The 16498-nt window shown below is 49.4% G+C and overlaps 1 protein-coding gene and 1 pseudogene across 1 annotated transcript in view; one reads left to right on the top strand and one right to left on the bottom strand.

Annotated features, from left to right (window-relative positions):
• The window catches only part of FLVCR2 (FLVCR choline and putative heme transporter 2), a 61462-nt gene extending 46554 nt beyond the window's left edge, over positions 1 to 14908 (top strand). The window contains exons 6-10 of the mRNA XM_065871546.1: positions 8033 to 8143; positions 8955 to 9060; positions 9211 to 9322; positions 9906 to 9961; positions 14163 to 14908. Coding sequence (XP_065727618.1) covers positions 8033 to 8143; positions 8955 to 9060; positions 9211 to 9322; positions 9906 to 9961; positions 14163 to 14231 — 454 coding nt within the window. The 3' untranslated portion in view covers positions 14232 to 14908. The remainder of the gene's footprint in view (positions 1 to 8032; positions 8144 to 8954; positions 9061 to 9210; positions 9323 to 9905; positions 9962 to 14162) is intronic.
• On the bottom strand, positions 5637 to 6539 carry LOC136142986 (ras-related protein Rab-15 pseudogene; annotated as a pseudogene).
• Positions 14909 to 16498: the final 1590 nt, after the last annotated feature.

Here is a 16498-nt window from a genome sequence, read left to right as displayed (position 1 = left end):
GGGAGCACAGGTTTCAAATCCTACCTCTGGATTCGAATCTTAGCTGTGCATTTCCTGGGCAGGTGACTTTGGACAAGTAACTTGACTGGTCTGAGCTCAGTTTCCTCATTTGTCATATTAGGGAGAGTCATACATCTCTTTTTTTCCTACCAGTTTTGTTGAGATATAATTGACATACAGCATTGTATAAGTTTGAGGTATACAGCATAATGATTTGATTTACATACATCATGAAATGATTGTCGCGGTAAGTTTAGTGAACATCCATCATCATATATAGATACAAAATTAAAGAAATAGAAAAAATTTTCATAATGAGGACCCTTAGGATTTAATCTCAACAACTTGTGTGTATAACATACAGCAGTGTTCATTATATTTATCGTATTGTACATTACATCCCTAGTACTTACTTATCTTATAACTGGAAGTTTGTACATTTTGACTGCTTTCGTCCAATTCTCCCTCCCCCTACCCTGTCCCCACCTCTGGTAACCACAAATCTGGTCTCTTTTTCTATGAGTTTGCATGCTTGTTTGTGTCTGAAGTATTATTGACCTACTACAGTATGTTAGTTCCTATACACAACATAGAGATTTGATGTTTCTATACATTTCAAAATGATCCCCAAGATAAATCTAACTTGGATCTGTCACCATACAAAGAGGTTACATAGTTATTGACTGTATTCCCCACACCATACATTTCATTCCTTTGACTCATTTATTTTCTAACTGAAAGTTTGTACCTCTTAATCTCTCTCACCTGTTTCTTTCCTCTCCCCCATTCCCTCCCCTCTGGCAACCATCTGTTTGTTCTCTGTAACTCTGTTTCTGTTTTGTTTGTTCATTTGTTTTGATTTTTAGATTCCACATATAAATGATACTATATAGTATTTGTCTTTCTCTGTCTAAATTATTTCACTTAGCGTAATATCATCTAGGTCCATACATGTCGTTGCAAATGGCAAGATTTCATTCTTTTTTATGGCTGAAATATATGTATATGTACCACATCTTCTTTATCCATTTGCCTGTTGATGGGCACTTAGGTTGCTTCCATATCTTGGCTACTGTACATAATGCTACAGTGAATATAGGGGTAGTACATATATCTTTTTGAATTAGTGTTTTCATTTTCTTGGGATAAATGCTCAGGAGTGAAACTGCTGGATCATCTGGGTGTTCTATTTTAAAATTTTTCTGAGGAATCATCGTACTGTTTTCCCTAGTGGCTGCACCAATTTATATTCCTACCAGCAAGTTCACGAGGGTTCCCTTTTTCATGTACTTGTTGGCCATCTGTATGTCTTCTTTGGGAAAATGTCTATTCAGATCCTCTGCCCCCTTTTTAATTGGGTTGTTTGTTTTTTGATGTTGAGTTGTATTAGTTCTTTGTATATCTTGGATATTAACCCCTTATCAGATATGTCTTCTCTCATTCAGTAGCTGGCCTTTTAATTTTGTTGATAGTTTCCTTTGCTGTGCAAAAGCTTTTTAGTTTGATGTAGTCCCATTTGTTTGTTTTTTGCTTCTGTTTCCCTTGCCTGAGGAGATATATCAAAAAAAATTACTAAGACTGATGTCAAACAGTATACTGCCTATATTTTCTTCTAGAATTTTTGTGGTTTCAGGTTTTAAATTAAATTTAAGTCTAATCCATTTTGACTTTATTTTTCTGCATGGTGTGAGAGAGTAGTTGAGTTTGATTCTTTTGTGTATAGCCATCCAGTTTTCCCAACACCATTTATTGAAGAGTCTGTCTTTTCCCCATTGTATGTTCTTGCCTCCTTTGTTGTAGGTTAATTGCTCACATAAATGTGGGTTCATTTTTGAATCGCTATTCAGTTCCATTGATCTCTGTGTCTGTTTTGTGCCAGTACCATACTGTTTTGATTACTATAGCTTTATAGTATAGTTTGAAATCTGGGCAAACTGATACCTCTAGTTTTGTTCTACTTCCTCAAGATTGTTTTGGCTATTTGGGGTCTTTTGTATTTCCATACAAATTTTAGAATTATTTGTTCTAATTCTGTGAAAAATTTCATTAGTGTTTTGATAGGAATTGCATTGAATCTGCTGATTGCCTTGGATTACGTTGTTTATTTGAGATTTTTGTTTGTTTGTTTCCTGAGACAGGCTTGTGTCACTATAAACTTGCTTCTTAGAACTGCTTTTCCTGTGTCCCATATATTTAATTAATTAATTAATTAATTAATTAATTATTTATTTTGACTTGAAATATTCTTTATTTTGTAAACATCTGTGTTTAAAATAGATGAGCCCTGCTCACAATTCATATCCTGGACCCAAGACACAGCACACAAAGTTCACAGGGAGATGGTGGGGCTCAGGAGCAGGTGGAGTGCCTGGGGCTGTGCTGGGTCTCAAGACAACAGGTGCAAAGGTGGTGAGGAGTCAACAGGCAGGTGCACCTGCTCAACAGTCTAAGGCCAGGTCCCAGGCTACCTCCGGGAGAAGTTTAGGGGTGAGAGGCTGACTCTGGTACCTCATGAGCATAGCTGCACCCTAAAATCCCAACCCCTCTTCTGCCCCATACTTCTCCCCAGCTGTGGCCCTTATGGATGGGGCTTCTCAGGCCATAGAATCCTAACCCCAAGTGTTCCCTTCCAGAACCCCTAGGGTACAGTAAAAATATAGTCCCTCTATAGGGCTAGGAGAGAAAGGCAATGGTGCTCGGCCAGATCTTCAGGGAAAGCAGTGACACTGACCACAGGTTGGAGCCAATGGCCAGTATAACTTCTGCTCCCTCGAGTCCCGGGCTGAGGGCACACTGAGGGTTGGCACTGCTGACCTCCCCACCCCAGAGTGATGCTGCATGTTTTAACACCTGAGGAGTTAGTCCTCAAGGAAACATCCTCAGCTCTGGTCATGACTTCGTCCTAAAGAGTCAGCTCTTTACATTTCTCATTAGCTGACGATTTATAACTATTCCTGCCTTCCTTTTCCTTCAACTATGATAACTCATCCCCCATTCCTTCATCCTGAGCTACCCTCTCCTGCTCTCTCCTGATTTGATAAGAGTCAGAAGAAAAGGTTTGGTGATTTCATCCCCCACACTTTTTTTCAGAGGAGTAAGGAAGTGGAGCTCTTAATTCTTCACATGTGTGTGTCCTGGATTTTAGTCTTTAATTAGTGAATGTTCGATGCCCAGTTTTGTTTTCACTCCAGTGCCAGCCATGCAACGCAGCTTAAGACTGATCCTCCTCCCTAGGCTTCTCCCATCTTGGGAAGGTGGGGAGCAACCCTACTAGGGCTGGTAACTGACTTGTTCCTTCCTTAAAGGGCCTCCTGCAAATGACTCTTGGACCATATGGGGTTAAAGAAACTTCTTCCTGAAACAAAGGGCCCTGGAGGAGGGAGTCCGCTTCCCTCCACCTGTAGCCACAGTGCAGTTGGCAAACCCTCAGGCCTCTGAGTCAGGAGCTGAGGAGCAAGATGAGCACTTGGCCTTGAAGGCTGAAGGGAACAGCACCAAGCGTTCCTACCCAGGGCTCACCTGCTTTCTGCCCGTGAGCCCCCTGCCCTTCTCCCACAAACTTTGGGTCTTGGGAAAGCCTTGAGACCTGAAGGCTGGGCTTGGTGAAAGACCACCAGCATGGTTCTGTCACCTCTCACCTGCCGGGGTGGTGGGGAGATGCCCATCTTACATAAGAAATGGAAGATTGCTTTGAGTATTCGGGGTCTTTTGTGTTTCCATACAAATTGTGAAATTTTTTGTTCTAGTTCTGTGAAAAATGCCAGTGGTAGTTTGGTAGGGATTGCGTTGAATCTGTAGATGGCTTTGGGTAGTATAGTCATTTTCACAATGTGGATTCTTCCAATCCAAGAACATGGTATATCTCTCGGTCTGTTTGTATCATCTTTAATTACTTTCATCAGTGTCTTATAGTTTTCTGCATACAGGTCTTTCGTCTCCTTAGGTAGGTTTATTCCTAGGTATTTTATTCTTTTTGGTGCAGTGGTAAGTGGGAGTGTTTCCTTAATTTCTCTTTCAGATTTTTCATCATTAGTGTATAGGAATGCAAGAGACTTATGTGCATTAATTTTGTATCCTGCTACTTTACCAAATTCATTGATTAGCTGTACTAGAACTACCATCCCACTCAGCAACCCCACTACTGGGCATATACCCTGAGAAAACCATAATTCAAAAAGAGTCGTGTACCACTGTGTTCACTGCAGCTCTATTTACAATAGCCAGGACATGGAAGCAACCTAAGTGTCCGTAGACAGACGAATGGATAAAGAAGATGTGGCACATATATACAATGGAATATTACTCAGCCATAAAAAGAAACGAAATTGAGTTGTTTGTAGTGAGGTGGATGGACCTAGAGTCTGTCATACAGAGTGAAGTAAGTCAGAAAGAAAAAAACATACTGTATGCTAACACATATATATGGAATCTAAAAAAAAATAAAAGAGATGGTCATGAAGAACCTAGGGGCAGGATGGGAATAAAGACGCAGACCTACTAGAGCATGGACTTGAGGACACGGGGAAGGGGAAGGGTAAGCTGGGACAAAGTGAGAGAGTGGCATGGACATATATACACTACCAAACGTAAGGTAGATAGCTAGTGGGAAGCAGCCACATAGCACAGGGAGATCAGCTCAGTGCTTTGTGACAACCTAGAGGGGTGGGAGGGAGGGAGACGCAAGAGGGAAGAGATAATGGGGATATATGTATATGTATAGCTGATTCACTTTGTTATAAAGCAGAAACTAACACACCATTGTAAAGCAATTATACTCCAATAAAGATGTTAAAAAAAAAAAAAAAAAGAAAAAGAAATGGAAGATGGGGCCCAGGAATCCCTGCTGCTGCTGAATTCCCCTCTGGTTTGCAAACTGCTGTCCGGGCGCTCAACCTGGTATATAGGAGCTGGCCCTTCACTTCCAAACACTCCCCTTCCTGGAGTGTGTGGTTGGCCCCAGGGCTCTCCTTGCCCCTGCAGTGCCCTCAGGCCTTGGTCCACATCTTTAAATTCGGGAGCCCGGGGGCAGGGAGAAATAGTGTATGCACTGCAGGGCAGGTAGAGAATGGAGGTTACTTCTTATCCCCGCCACCCGTCATCATTTTTTTCTTCTCTGAAGCTCAGTTCCCCCAAGAGGCGGGAGGGCAGGCAGCCAAGTGCAGCGGAAGCTGGGGACGGGGCAGGGGTGGGGTAGGACAGCCCCAGGCGTGGGGACCACCAGCTTGGGCTTTCCTTCCTCTCCTCTTTCCCTGGTCACCGGGGAGGCAGGCCCATGGCACAAGAAAGGGCGGTGGGGAGGAGAGGACTGGAAGAATTTCCCACAAAGCGGGGTGGGGCTTCTCCCGGAGCAGAGCAGCGAACATGCCCCTGGGCCTGAGTCCATTCCCTCAGCCCGGCAAAGAGGGAGGAATTGAAAGGTGCTGTACCAGCAGCCACATGGGACACGTGGGGGGCGTGGGGAGGGCTTTGATAGGAACACAGCAGAGGGGAAGGGACAGGAAGAGAGGCGGGAAGAAACGAGGAGAAGCGGAGAGGAAACCAGATGCACTGAGAGAAGGAACCTCCAGTGGCCTCCTTGACTCCGGACTGGGCCATCGCCTGGGACCTCGGGGTAGCGAGGCGGTGCTCGTAGTACATCAGGGGCTCGAGGCAGGCCTGTGGCTGGGGAAACAGGCTGGAGGGGGCCATCCCGGGGGGAGGGCGGAGGGGGGCGAGGCAGCTCGGACAGGACAGAGGAGCTGCTCCCCGGAGCCAGGCAGGAGGAGGAGCAGCGGCCGAGATTCCACAGGGTCACCCGAAGGAGAAGAGACGCAGGGCAAAGCCCAGGCTCCCTGTGTGCCCGCAGCCCTCCTGCGGGGAGAGGGGACTGTGCGGGGTGGGGGCGCTCCACGCAAGATGCTCCGCACCAGCAGGTTTTCGAAGAGTTCTCCGGGCCCTCGGGTTTGCCCTTATCCTCCTCCAGCTCCGCCAAGGCCACCTCATCGTTGGCGGCTGTCCGCAGACCTTCCAGCTCCCTCGGGTGGGCCTGCAGCACCAGGCTCCGTCAGGCGCGTGAAGGACTCTTTCATGTGGAGGCTGGTGCAGGCCCTTGCTTCATAGAAGTCCATGCCGTACTCTTCGGCCAGCCGCTGCCCTTGCTCGCTTCCCACCTGCCGTTTCTGCTCTTCGTCAGCCTTATTCCCTCTAAGGGTCTTCTGGACACCTTCTGGTGCATTCTCATCCACATCACTGACCCACTTCATGATGTGCTGGTAAGAGCGCTGACTGCTAATGTCGCAGACTAAAAATATTCCCTGGGCCCGTCGATAGTACTGCTTTGTGATGGTCTGCTATCTCTCCTGCCCTGCTGTGTCCCAAATCTGTATCCGCACTTTGATGCCATCTACCTCTATGGTCTTCATCTTAAAGTCGACACCGATGGTGAAGATGTGCGAGGAGTGGAACTCTTTGTCGGTGAAGCCGCGCAGCAGGCAGGTCTTGCCTACCCCACAGTCCCCGATCATTAGCAGCCGGAACAGCACATCGTACTGCTTCGCCATGGCTGGGCCGGAGGGGCTGGGGCCTGTGGGCAGGCGGGCGGCGGGCTCAACCCCGCTCGGCCGGGGCCATCGCGGCGCGCGCTCGCCCGCCCGAGAACGGTGCCGGCGGCGAGAAGGAAGCGGGGTCGGCTCACGCCGCCTCGCCGCCGCTCGCTCGGTGCCCGGAAGCGTGTCCTATATATTTTATATTGTTGTGTTTTTTGTTAATTTGTCTCCAGGTGTTTTTAAAATTTCTTCTTTGATTTCTTCGGTGACCTGATGGTTGTTTAGTAGATAATTGTTTAGCCTCCGCGTGTTTGTGTTTTGGGCAGTTTTTGTAGTTGATTTCTGATCTCAAAGTTTTGTGATTAGAAAAGATGCTTGCAGTTTTCTTAAATTAGTCATACTTTTATTGCATGGCTTTTGTAAGGGTTGAAGGAAATAATAAATGCGTGTAAAGCACTTAGCAGACTCCCTGGCATCCAGTAAATGCAGTGTTAGTTTCACATAACCACAGTACACACCTGCTGGCAACCCCTCTGTGTTTCTGGCTTCAGCAGAGATGAGTGAAGGCTTTGACCTTTCATAGTCTGAGTTCCCACGTTCGTGGCCAGAGCGCAGAAGGATGTGCAGAGTCCCTGCCCTCAGTCAGTAGGACAGAGAGGGATGAAGGTCCCAGTGCAGGAGTCAGGGCTGCAGCAGAGTCCTGAGTGGGCAACATGGGGGGAGAGGTGTGGGGAGGGGCACAAGTAGGGTGAGCCAGAAACAGAAAGCAGCACGTTGCTGAGGGTCCTTCTGAGGGACCAACAAGGGGAAATGCAACTGGGCGTGGGCAGAGCTTTCTCACCTCGGCTTTGGAGTCAAGGACTTAGTTCAGGGCTGGAGAATGTTCTTTCTTAGTTGCCACCGTCAGGAGCAGAGTAGTTCAGATTTAGCAGGAAAAACGGTGCTGGACGTGTGCAGGTGGCAACAGGAAGAATTCAACGATGACAGAGACTCTCACAGCCAGGGCTCTGCCCAGCATTGTCCTGGGGTCTGGGGGCAAAGCAGACAAGCAGAACGGGCTTCTGGGGTTGTCTGCATGCCACTGCCGCCTGACCACAGTTGTTGTGTGTCCCATTTGTTTTTTCAGTGGGGGAGGAGGAGAGGCAAGGGTTATGCCTTGTTGCTTGTGGGTAGGATGTGACAAGTCCAGGCGCAGCGCGATCTTGTTGAGAGCGTTTTGCAGGAGAACACACGTCCCGCAAGATGACTTCATACTGTCCTGGTCTTACCCTTTGTAGCTCTGACCACAGTGTGATCATTGGTCCGATGTCCATCAACCTCATGGACAGAAAATTCTATGAGAGCAAATAGCTCACAGAAGTGGGCTTGGCACGCAGCACATGCCCAATAGATAGAAGGTGGGACGGAGGGAGGGAAGGAAGGAAGGAATGGAAGGGAGGGAGAGAGGGAGGGAAAGATCCTGTTAAAGTCCGCAGTATATGACTCAACTTCGTTGCCTCTGCTTGTAGGGAGACAACTTTGGTGGTCTATATCATGACTCTGGTGGGCATGGTGGTTTACACATTGACCTTGAACCTGGGACACCTGTGGGTAGTGTTCATCACGGCTGGTGCAATGGGGTAAGTTTCACCTCTAACCTGCTCAACTGGAAAGCTCCACCCATGGTTCCTGAGCTGCCAACATCCTAGGAAGCAATAGGTATCCCTCTGCTGCCTTCTCACTGACCTCCTGAAATGTGGAAATGGTGGCCAGAGGTCATGTTCACTTGTAACACTTTGAAAGCCCACCTGGGACTTCCAGGCCCATCCATGCTGTTGGGATGGACTGTGTCCTTCACGGATCTCTGGGAGGCTAGGAAATATATGGAGTCTTTATTAGCCCTGCTTGGGACAACATGGGCTCAGAGAAAGTACACAGGGCTGGGAATCAGAAAGTGTGGGTCCTGATCTCAGTTTTGCTGTTGACTATCTATTAGACCACAGGCACCTCCCTTAATCACTCTGAGACTCAGTTTCTTCATCTGTAATTTAAGATGAGTGGCCTGCCTTGTGGAGTTGTTGGAAAGAATGAGAGAGATAGCGGATGTGAAAGCAGCAGGAAGTGTGGTGCAGGTGTAAGAGATCAGAGCTGGAATTTTCTGGACTTGATGTATGAGAAAGTGTAGGAAAGGGTACCTCTTCCACAGGGGTCTCTATTCAGCTTCACCTTCCACTTATTTTCCTGTGGGCAGTACGTGTGTGTGTGTGTGTGTGTGTGTGTGTGTGTGTGTGTGTGTGTTTAATGGCTGCGTAGGGGATGGCCTGATTTTCAAGGCATGTCTTGATGGGGAGAAAGAGACTAGGAAAAGGAGTTGTAGGGCAGGAGGTAGGCTCCCTTTTCTCCTCGTTCCGGAAGTTCTCCATCACCTTGTTTCTGTGACCTGGGCTTCAGCTTCTTTATGACTGGCTACCTCCCGCTGGGATTTGAGTTTGCTGTGGAGCTGACATACCCAGAATCAGAAGGCATGTCGTCTGGCCTCCTCAACATGTCTGCCCAGGTAGGCCTCTCATTTCGTGGTGGCCCCAGAGCCGTGGCTCTTTGTTCCCTGCTGGGCTTGTCCGGTGCAGACACTACATTATGGCAGCTCAGCTCCCCCGTGGGCTGGTTGGCTGGCCCCTTGTTTCCAGTCTTCTCTGTGCCTTTGCAGGTATTCGGGATCATCTTCACCATCTCCCAGGGCCAGATTATCGACAACTATGGAACCAGGCCTGGGAACATCTTCCTGTGTGCGTTCCTCACCCTTGGAGCAGTCCTCACTGGTGAGTCAGGGCCTCAGGACGACATGACGTGCTGACTGCTCGCGGCTTTAGGCTGTTGGCAGCTTGGCACCCGGTGCCTTAATTGATCAGACAGTTGGGTGCTCCTGTACGGCGGGGCAGACGAGAGGGCTTGTTAGGAAGTCTTTGGGGAGGCATTAGCATATTTTGTTGGAGCGAGCTTGGGTTTTGGCCCCGAAAGACCCTTGTTTGAATCCTAGACTGTGACACCGACCTCCATAGCTGTTTGACCTTGGGCAAGTGGACCCACTTCTGGGAGCCCCACTTTCCTAATCTGTAGAATGGGGATTGTTGTGAGGACTGGAGCAATGTGTGCAAACTCCCTGCAAATATCAGGGATCTATAAGTGAAGGGCAGTGTCATCACTGGCTTCTGCCTGTCAGGGACAGCAGTGGTCCCCAGGCTTATCAAGGCTGACTGAACCTCAGATCCCTGGAATATCTGAAGGAGGTGGGATACCTGTGGCCCTTAGGAGAGTGAGGGCTCCCTCTTGTGGATGAACGTGACCATTGCTCTGCTTGGTAACTGCCTCTTTTGCCCTTGCTTCTGCAATCCTGGACCTCAGCCTTCATTCGGGCAGATCTCCGGAGGCAGAAGGCAAACAAAGAAGCTCCTGAGAATGTGAGTATGTGGGTAGCTGCTGGGCTGACATCCGGGTCCCGGTTTGCTGAGGCTGCAGCAGCAGGGGTGGGGGGTGCTCCCAGAGTGACGGGTGGCTGTGAGAGCAACTCAGCATCACGCACGTGGAGACAAAGAGTTTCCTTGGGAGTTGCCTCAGCCCTGCTTTTCTGCTGCCCTGTCTGGGCTCTTCTCCTGCTTCCTTCCCTTCTCCTGGCCTCCCTGCTCTGGCCCCCGGAGCTCCTCACTGTGTCACAGTCTGCTGAGCAGCAGCCCCCCCACCCCGCCCCCCACCGGATCCTGAGACACGTCCTCAGGCCCTGGGTCCTCTCCTTTCAGCCTGGGGTTGGTGACTGGAGAGGAAAGGTAACCACCTGGGGCCCCCATTCGGTCATGGTGGTGGTGGCCTCGAGACAGTGGCCCTCTGGGCATGTGACAGCCCCCCAGGCAGTGCCATGGGGATGGAGGGACCGGGGCCAATGGGTTGCCATCAGGGCTCTAAAAGGACAAGTCAGGAAGCAGGAGTTGATGGTCATGGAAGGAGAGAGGACCAGGAGTTTGATCTAGAACAGAAAAGTGTTTCCCATAGCTCTAATTGGCTGGGAAGTATTTTAACCAAAGTGTTAAGTGTCAAGTCCGAGCCAGGATGAAAGGAATTTCAGCTCTAAGAGCGTAGTAGGGTTTTCTTCAAAAACAGAACAAAACACCCAAAACTTATTACAGAGGTAATACATATTCTGTAAAAAAAATAAAGGTGTACAAAATTTAAAAGTCATCCTGTAATAGCGTCAGCTAGAGATGAGATGCTGTTTTTCTACATTTTCTTATGCATGTCTGTGTCCACATATGATCTATACATATGTATGTTTGTTTTTGTGATACGCGGGCCTCTCACTGTTGTGGCCTCTCCCATTGCGGAGCACAGGCTCCGGACACGCAGGCTCACGGGCCCAGCCGCTCCGCGGCATGTGGGATCTTCCCGGACCGGGGCACGAACCCGTGTCCCCTGCATCGGCAGGCGGACTCTCAACCACTGCACCACCAGGGAAGCCCTATGTATGCATTTTTTAAACAAAAGTGGAATCTTGTTCTATGTGCCTTTTACCTGTTGCGAGTGCTTTATCAGGTCATTAGTCTCTTACAACATACTTTTAATGACTGCACCGTGTTCTAATGACCGCACATGGATAAACATGATTTGTTCAACAGTTTTCCTGTCCGGGAACACTAAGGTTGTTTCTGATTGTTGTTATAAATGATACTGTGATTAATGTCCTGGAGCTGAATCTTTGGACACGTTCTTAAGCACAGTATTTCCCCAAGAAATGGATCAGTGGTCATGCCCATTTTTAAGCTTTGATGTGTATTGCCAGACTGTTCTCTAGAAAGGTACTGTCAATGCTACCAGTGCTCACTGCTCTCGCAGTGTATGAGGCCAACACTGAGTATTTATCATTTTTAAAAACCTTTGCCAATTTTCTAAGGCAAAAATGTCATCTGAAAGAGGTACATTTAGCGCTTTAAGAATACGTGTTGGCAGATGGTTGCTAATCTTTAGTTCCTTACTGTTTGTCCTCTGATCTCACACTCTGGGGTTGGCAGGTAGCAGCAGGGAGCAGGTGGAGGGAGGCGGCTGGGACTGGACATTCAGTGGGGACACGGGGAAAGCCTGAGACAGGAGTGTTATTCTCAGGAGCCTGTGAGAACTGTGGCATCACCACTGTGGAGATGGGTTTGCCCCTGTGCCGTGGATGAGGAAACATGTGATTCGGGACACTTTGGCGAATATATCCTGAGCCTGGGAAAAGGTGCCCGTGATAACAGGATAGGTTTCTCGTGAAAAGGTTTCAATTTGGAATGTGACGCCTTGTGTCAAGTGATATGTGATTTTGCTATGTTTACTTTATAATCTGTATTTCCCTGGGCAGATAAAGGCAAACAGAAGAAAGTAAAGGTCACCTATAGTCCTAGCGCCAAGAGATACCCTAGTAACATTTCGTCATTTCCCAGTGTATTTTCTATGAATATGCTTGTGCACATTGGGTTTTCTACCCTGATTGTTTCCTTACTAGAGCCTGGCAACCTTTCTACACCATTGCACCCCCCAAACCCCGCATCTACGTATATACATTTCCATTTCCTCTCGTTTGCTATTTAGGTTGTTCCCATATTTCACTGTTTTGCAGCCAGATCCTTGTCCACTAGGACCAGGTTTGTTAGTCCAGGATGGAGGTGTTGGCTCGTCCGAATGGACTGTGGGAAATAGCACCGAGTAGGACCAGGAGGCCAGTCCGGTGCTGGTGCTCAGCTTTCGGTGTCCTGGATACTCACTGTGTGTCTCCGCACCTCCCTTGCATCTGGGGGAGCCTGGTGGGATGGGGGGGTGTCCAGAGTCATGCTGGGCTAATGCCCAGGGAAGCCAGGGCTGTCAGAGGGCATCCCTGCAACGGCTGTCATTTGACACCCTGAGGTGGTGGGTGTAAGTGGGACCTGCGAACTGTCACCGGGATTCACTCTCAGCTCCAGGTGAATGCAGGGCAGGCAGCGCATCTGGCCAGAGCCGCTCTTTCTTTTTTTTGTTTTTACATCTTTATTGGAGTGTAATTGCTTTACAATGGTGTGCTAGTTTCTGCTTTATAACAAAGTGAATCAGTTATACATATACATATGTTCCCATATCTCCTCCCTCTTGCGTCTCCCTCCCACCCTCCCTATCCCACCCCTCTAGGTGGTCACAAAGCACCGAGCTGATCTCCCTGTGCTATGCAGCTGCTTCCCACTAGCTATCTATTTTACATTTGGTAGTGTATATATGTGCATGCTACTCTCTTTGTCCCAGCTTACCCTTCCCCTCCCCGTGTTCTCAAGTCCATTCTCTATGTCTGTGTCTTTATTCCTGTCCTGCCCCTAGGTTTTTTTTTTTTTTTAGGTTCAACATATATGTGTTAGCATATGGTATTTGGTTTTCTCTTTCAGAGCTGCTCTTTCTAATCAGTGAAGTGTGTCATTTTGGTAGAAGGAGCCAGAACTTCTGGCTGGGGGGGTCATGACTGACCTTCATGGCAACAGTCTGCATTTGGGTTTCCATTCTTCTTCCAGTTAGTAGTTCTTGGCCACAGAGGCACTAAGCCCTGTTTGATTGTGATTTCAAGGTGATGGCTCTGGAAGAGGCGGGAGTGTGTGCATGAGTGTGTCAGAGAGAGGAGACAGCCTGAGTGGCTGAAGTCGGCTGCTGGCTGCCTGAGTGAGGGCTTCTCAGGGCTGAGGCTGAGCTGGTGCCAAAACGTTAGTAGGATGGAGAACAGGAAGCTGGATCTACTGCTGTTATCTCTGCCACAGGTTGCCCTGAGAGTGTCCTTGGAGAGGGAGCGCCATTTCTCCAGCTGACGTGTCCTGGACGTGCTCCTCCAGCCTCGATGGTGGGGGCTGTGTGGGGCGGGGCCTGTGCACGAGGCCTTGTTGGGAACTGGATGAGCCCCTGATGGAAGAAGTAAAGTGTTCCTAAAATGGCAGACAAATGCCCAAGTTGGCCGCTGGCACCTAGGGGCCTCACAGAATAATCTCCATATATAAATCCCACCCAGTTAACGAGTGTGACCCAGAAGGTCTTCTAATCCTGTGCCATCTGCCCCCAAGAAAACTGAAGACAAACTGACCCAAAGTCTCTTTTTCTATGCGGAAATTATATACACATTATTTTCAGCTGACATATGCCATTAAGCATCCTGCCTTTATAACAGTTCTCTGCTGCAGCTGTTCCACCCACATGGTAACAGTATTCCTCATCCTGGGGCTGCCCCCGACCGGGGGTGGTCAGCAGTCCTGAGGGAGGTGCAGACCTGGCCTTTTGCACAGCCGCCTGGGGGTCCGTCCAGGTGGGCTGAGGCTGTCAGAAGGGGGAGAAGGGTGAGCAGAACTCAGTGGCACTCGCAGTGAGGTGGCCCGTGGTGGCTGCGGTGTCACAGAAAGCTGCCTTCTTGTGCTTCCTTTGACTCTGTCGTGATGGTGTGTGTGTGTGAGGAGCACACTTGTGGCCGGGCCGGAGCTTCTGTTCCTGTTCCCTTTGTTCGCTGTCGGGGGTGCTGAGTGCCTGGGACTCTGGTTTTCCCCCGCGGATTACAGACTCCCTGGCAGGCAGATGCTCCGGTCGGGGTGGAGTCCCTGCCTCTTCACCTCAAGGGCTGCCCACTTGTTTGCCTTGTAGAAACCCCCGGAGGAAGACGAGAGCAAAACCAGCAAAGCCCCCACTGGTGTATTGGAGGAGCACCTCTGAGAGAGAAAGGTGCTGAGACTCAGGGAACACGGACCACGCCCACCTCTTCAGCCAGCACAGCTCTCCCTCCCAGCACCGCGGGCTTCACCGGAGCAGCTTTTGGAGGGAACCAGGGGGCATAGCTGCGGCTTGGACGGCAGTGCCTCCGCCTGGAACCCACCGCAGAGCTGGTGTCGTCTGCCTGGGGGACACTGCACTTTTCACCACGTGCCGATCGGCTCCCCGCCCCTCCCCCACCCCTCCCCCACGTAGGTCTGGGAGCTGGTGGGCGGGGGCAGGGGGAATCCTGGAGTCAGTCCTGGCCGGCTGCCTTGCCTTCCCTCCACCCCATCCCTCGGGAGAGAGCCTGCAAATTATCACGGAAAGAAAGCTTATTCCGGAGGTTAACTTTTCCTAGTGTCTTCAGACCCTTAGGAGCCCAATTCTAAGGAGCAGCAGCTGCTCTGGACGAGGGTCATTCTTGGGCCACCAGACTGACCGCTAACGTTCTGTGGGAGAGAGAACACCATCAGGACAAACCCCTCAGGACTCTGGGACCAGGTTCTCCCAGCTCACGTTGGCGTCTGTCTCCAAACCCTCTTTCCCAAGAGCTGATCAAACCAAACATCAGTAAACTTGACAGAAACTTTGCTGTGGCTGCGAAGAAGCCGGTTTCAGAGAGCTGACCTTCTCGGGATGTGAGGGTGCTTACGAATTTGGGGACTCTGGTCCCTAAACGATTTGGGAATGGAAAGGTTCTTTTCTACAAAAGATGTCCTGGCCTAGGGCCTTGTGTATGTGTCACTGTCACCTCTGCTGCTGTCATCTGGACGCTGCCCACGTGTTCTCCAGAGGGAGGGCAAGCCCAGCCAACTGTCTGTACCTTTTAGTGAAAACCAACCTGGACACCTTCCCCCCTGCGAACTCCAAAACGCTTCTGAGAGATGAAAGGGCAGAAGGTGGCCACTGAACGGGACTCAGGTCTGCTGGGTTAGATAAGTGCATTCCATCTCTGATGGGGACAGTATTTGCATCCCCACCTCTCCCCTCACCCGCTTCTTTAATAGCAATAATTTTTTCTCAGATGTTCTGAATTTAAAGATTCCCCTTCATCCAGCCCTAGCTGACCTCTCCTGCTTTGCCTGCTGTCTGGCTCTACTCGTGGGCTTGGGTAGTATTTCCAAAAATAAGACGTCTTGGTCATTTCTCCTGTGCGTTGAGTTCCGTGATCATGACCCCTATGCTGCCCCGGCCTCAGCATATTGGAGCAGCCTGTGTGGCAGCGGTGCTGGGGTGCTTGAGCCACTGCCCGAGGGGAGCCAGGTGTGCGTGTGTGTGTGTGTGTGTGTGTGTGTGTGTGTGTACAGATATTCTGTACATAATAAAAGAAGTTCACACTTCTGGTGGGAGGACTGAGGTAGGGGTGGAGGGGAGGTGGAGAGTGATGGCGCCTTACTTTTTGATAAGGAGAAAGTGTTTACTCTTCAGCCCCTTAAAATGTATCAACAAAATGTTTACTGAAACCATTGATTTATTTAAAAAACATAATTAGTATTTTCTACTTGTTAATGTCAGATGTTTTAAGGCAATAAAAGATTCTCCATGTGGTCTGCCTTGTCATGTACTGGGGCAGAGATGGCTTTGGTGGCGGGAGCGGTCTGGAGGGGTGGGGGCTCAGGGTAGAGGAGGTGCTCCTGTGGCCTCCATACCCTGGAAGGTGGTCTTCTGCTGACACAGATACTGCCATCCTAGTGGGTGACTTTTAAAAGATGAGGCTGCAGGGGTGACAGCTGGCCTTTGTGGGGGACTGCAACTCAACGTCTGACATGTGACGGGGACTGCTTTCCCTACAGCATCCAAAGAAGACAGTTCAGCTGAGTGTGCCTGCTGCCCAGAGAGCCCACTGTGGTTTCTGGCTCTGCCTCAAAGCATGGCTGGAATGTTTGTTCTATAATCAGAGCAGTCACTCACCAGGTCGTGCTGGCCGGAATCCAGTTTTGTCCTTTGCAGTTCTTCTGAATCGTCCCCCTTCCTGCCACTCTTCCCTTTGCGATTGCATTTACCTTATGTGTGTTACGTGAGTGGGCTGCAACAATCAGTTTCCTGGACACTTCTTCTGCAGAGAGTTGCACTGTGTCTGTGGCATTCTGGCTCCGTATCTGCTAGCAGTTCTTAGGTGGAGAGACAACACTATGATTCCACTTTAAACCACCTGGGAAGGGAGCCTAGCCTGGGCTGTTAGAGAAATCTTATACCCATAGTGTCTGCCAATACTCTGTATCATGTTT

The sequence above is a fragment of the Phocoena phocoena genome, chromosome 2 (genome assembly GCF_963924675.1).
Source record: "Phocoena phocoena chromosome 2, mPhoPho1.1, whole genome shotgun sequence".
NCBI classification, from domain to species: Eukaryota; Metazoa; Chordata; class Mammalia; order Artiodactyla; family Phocoenidae; genus Phocoena; species Phocoena phocoena.
Note: the sequence above shows the minus strand (reverse complement) of the source record. Positions and strands in the feature narration are given on the sequence as shown.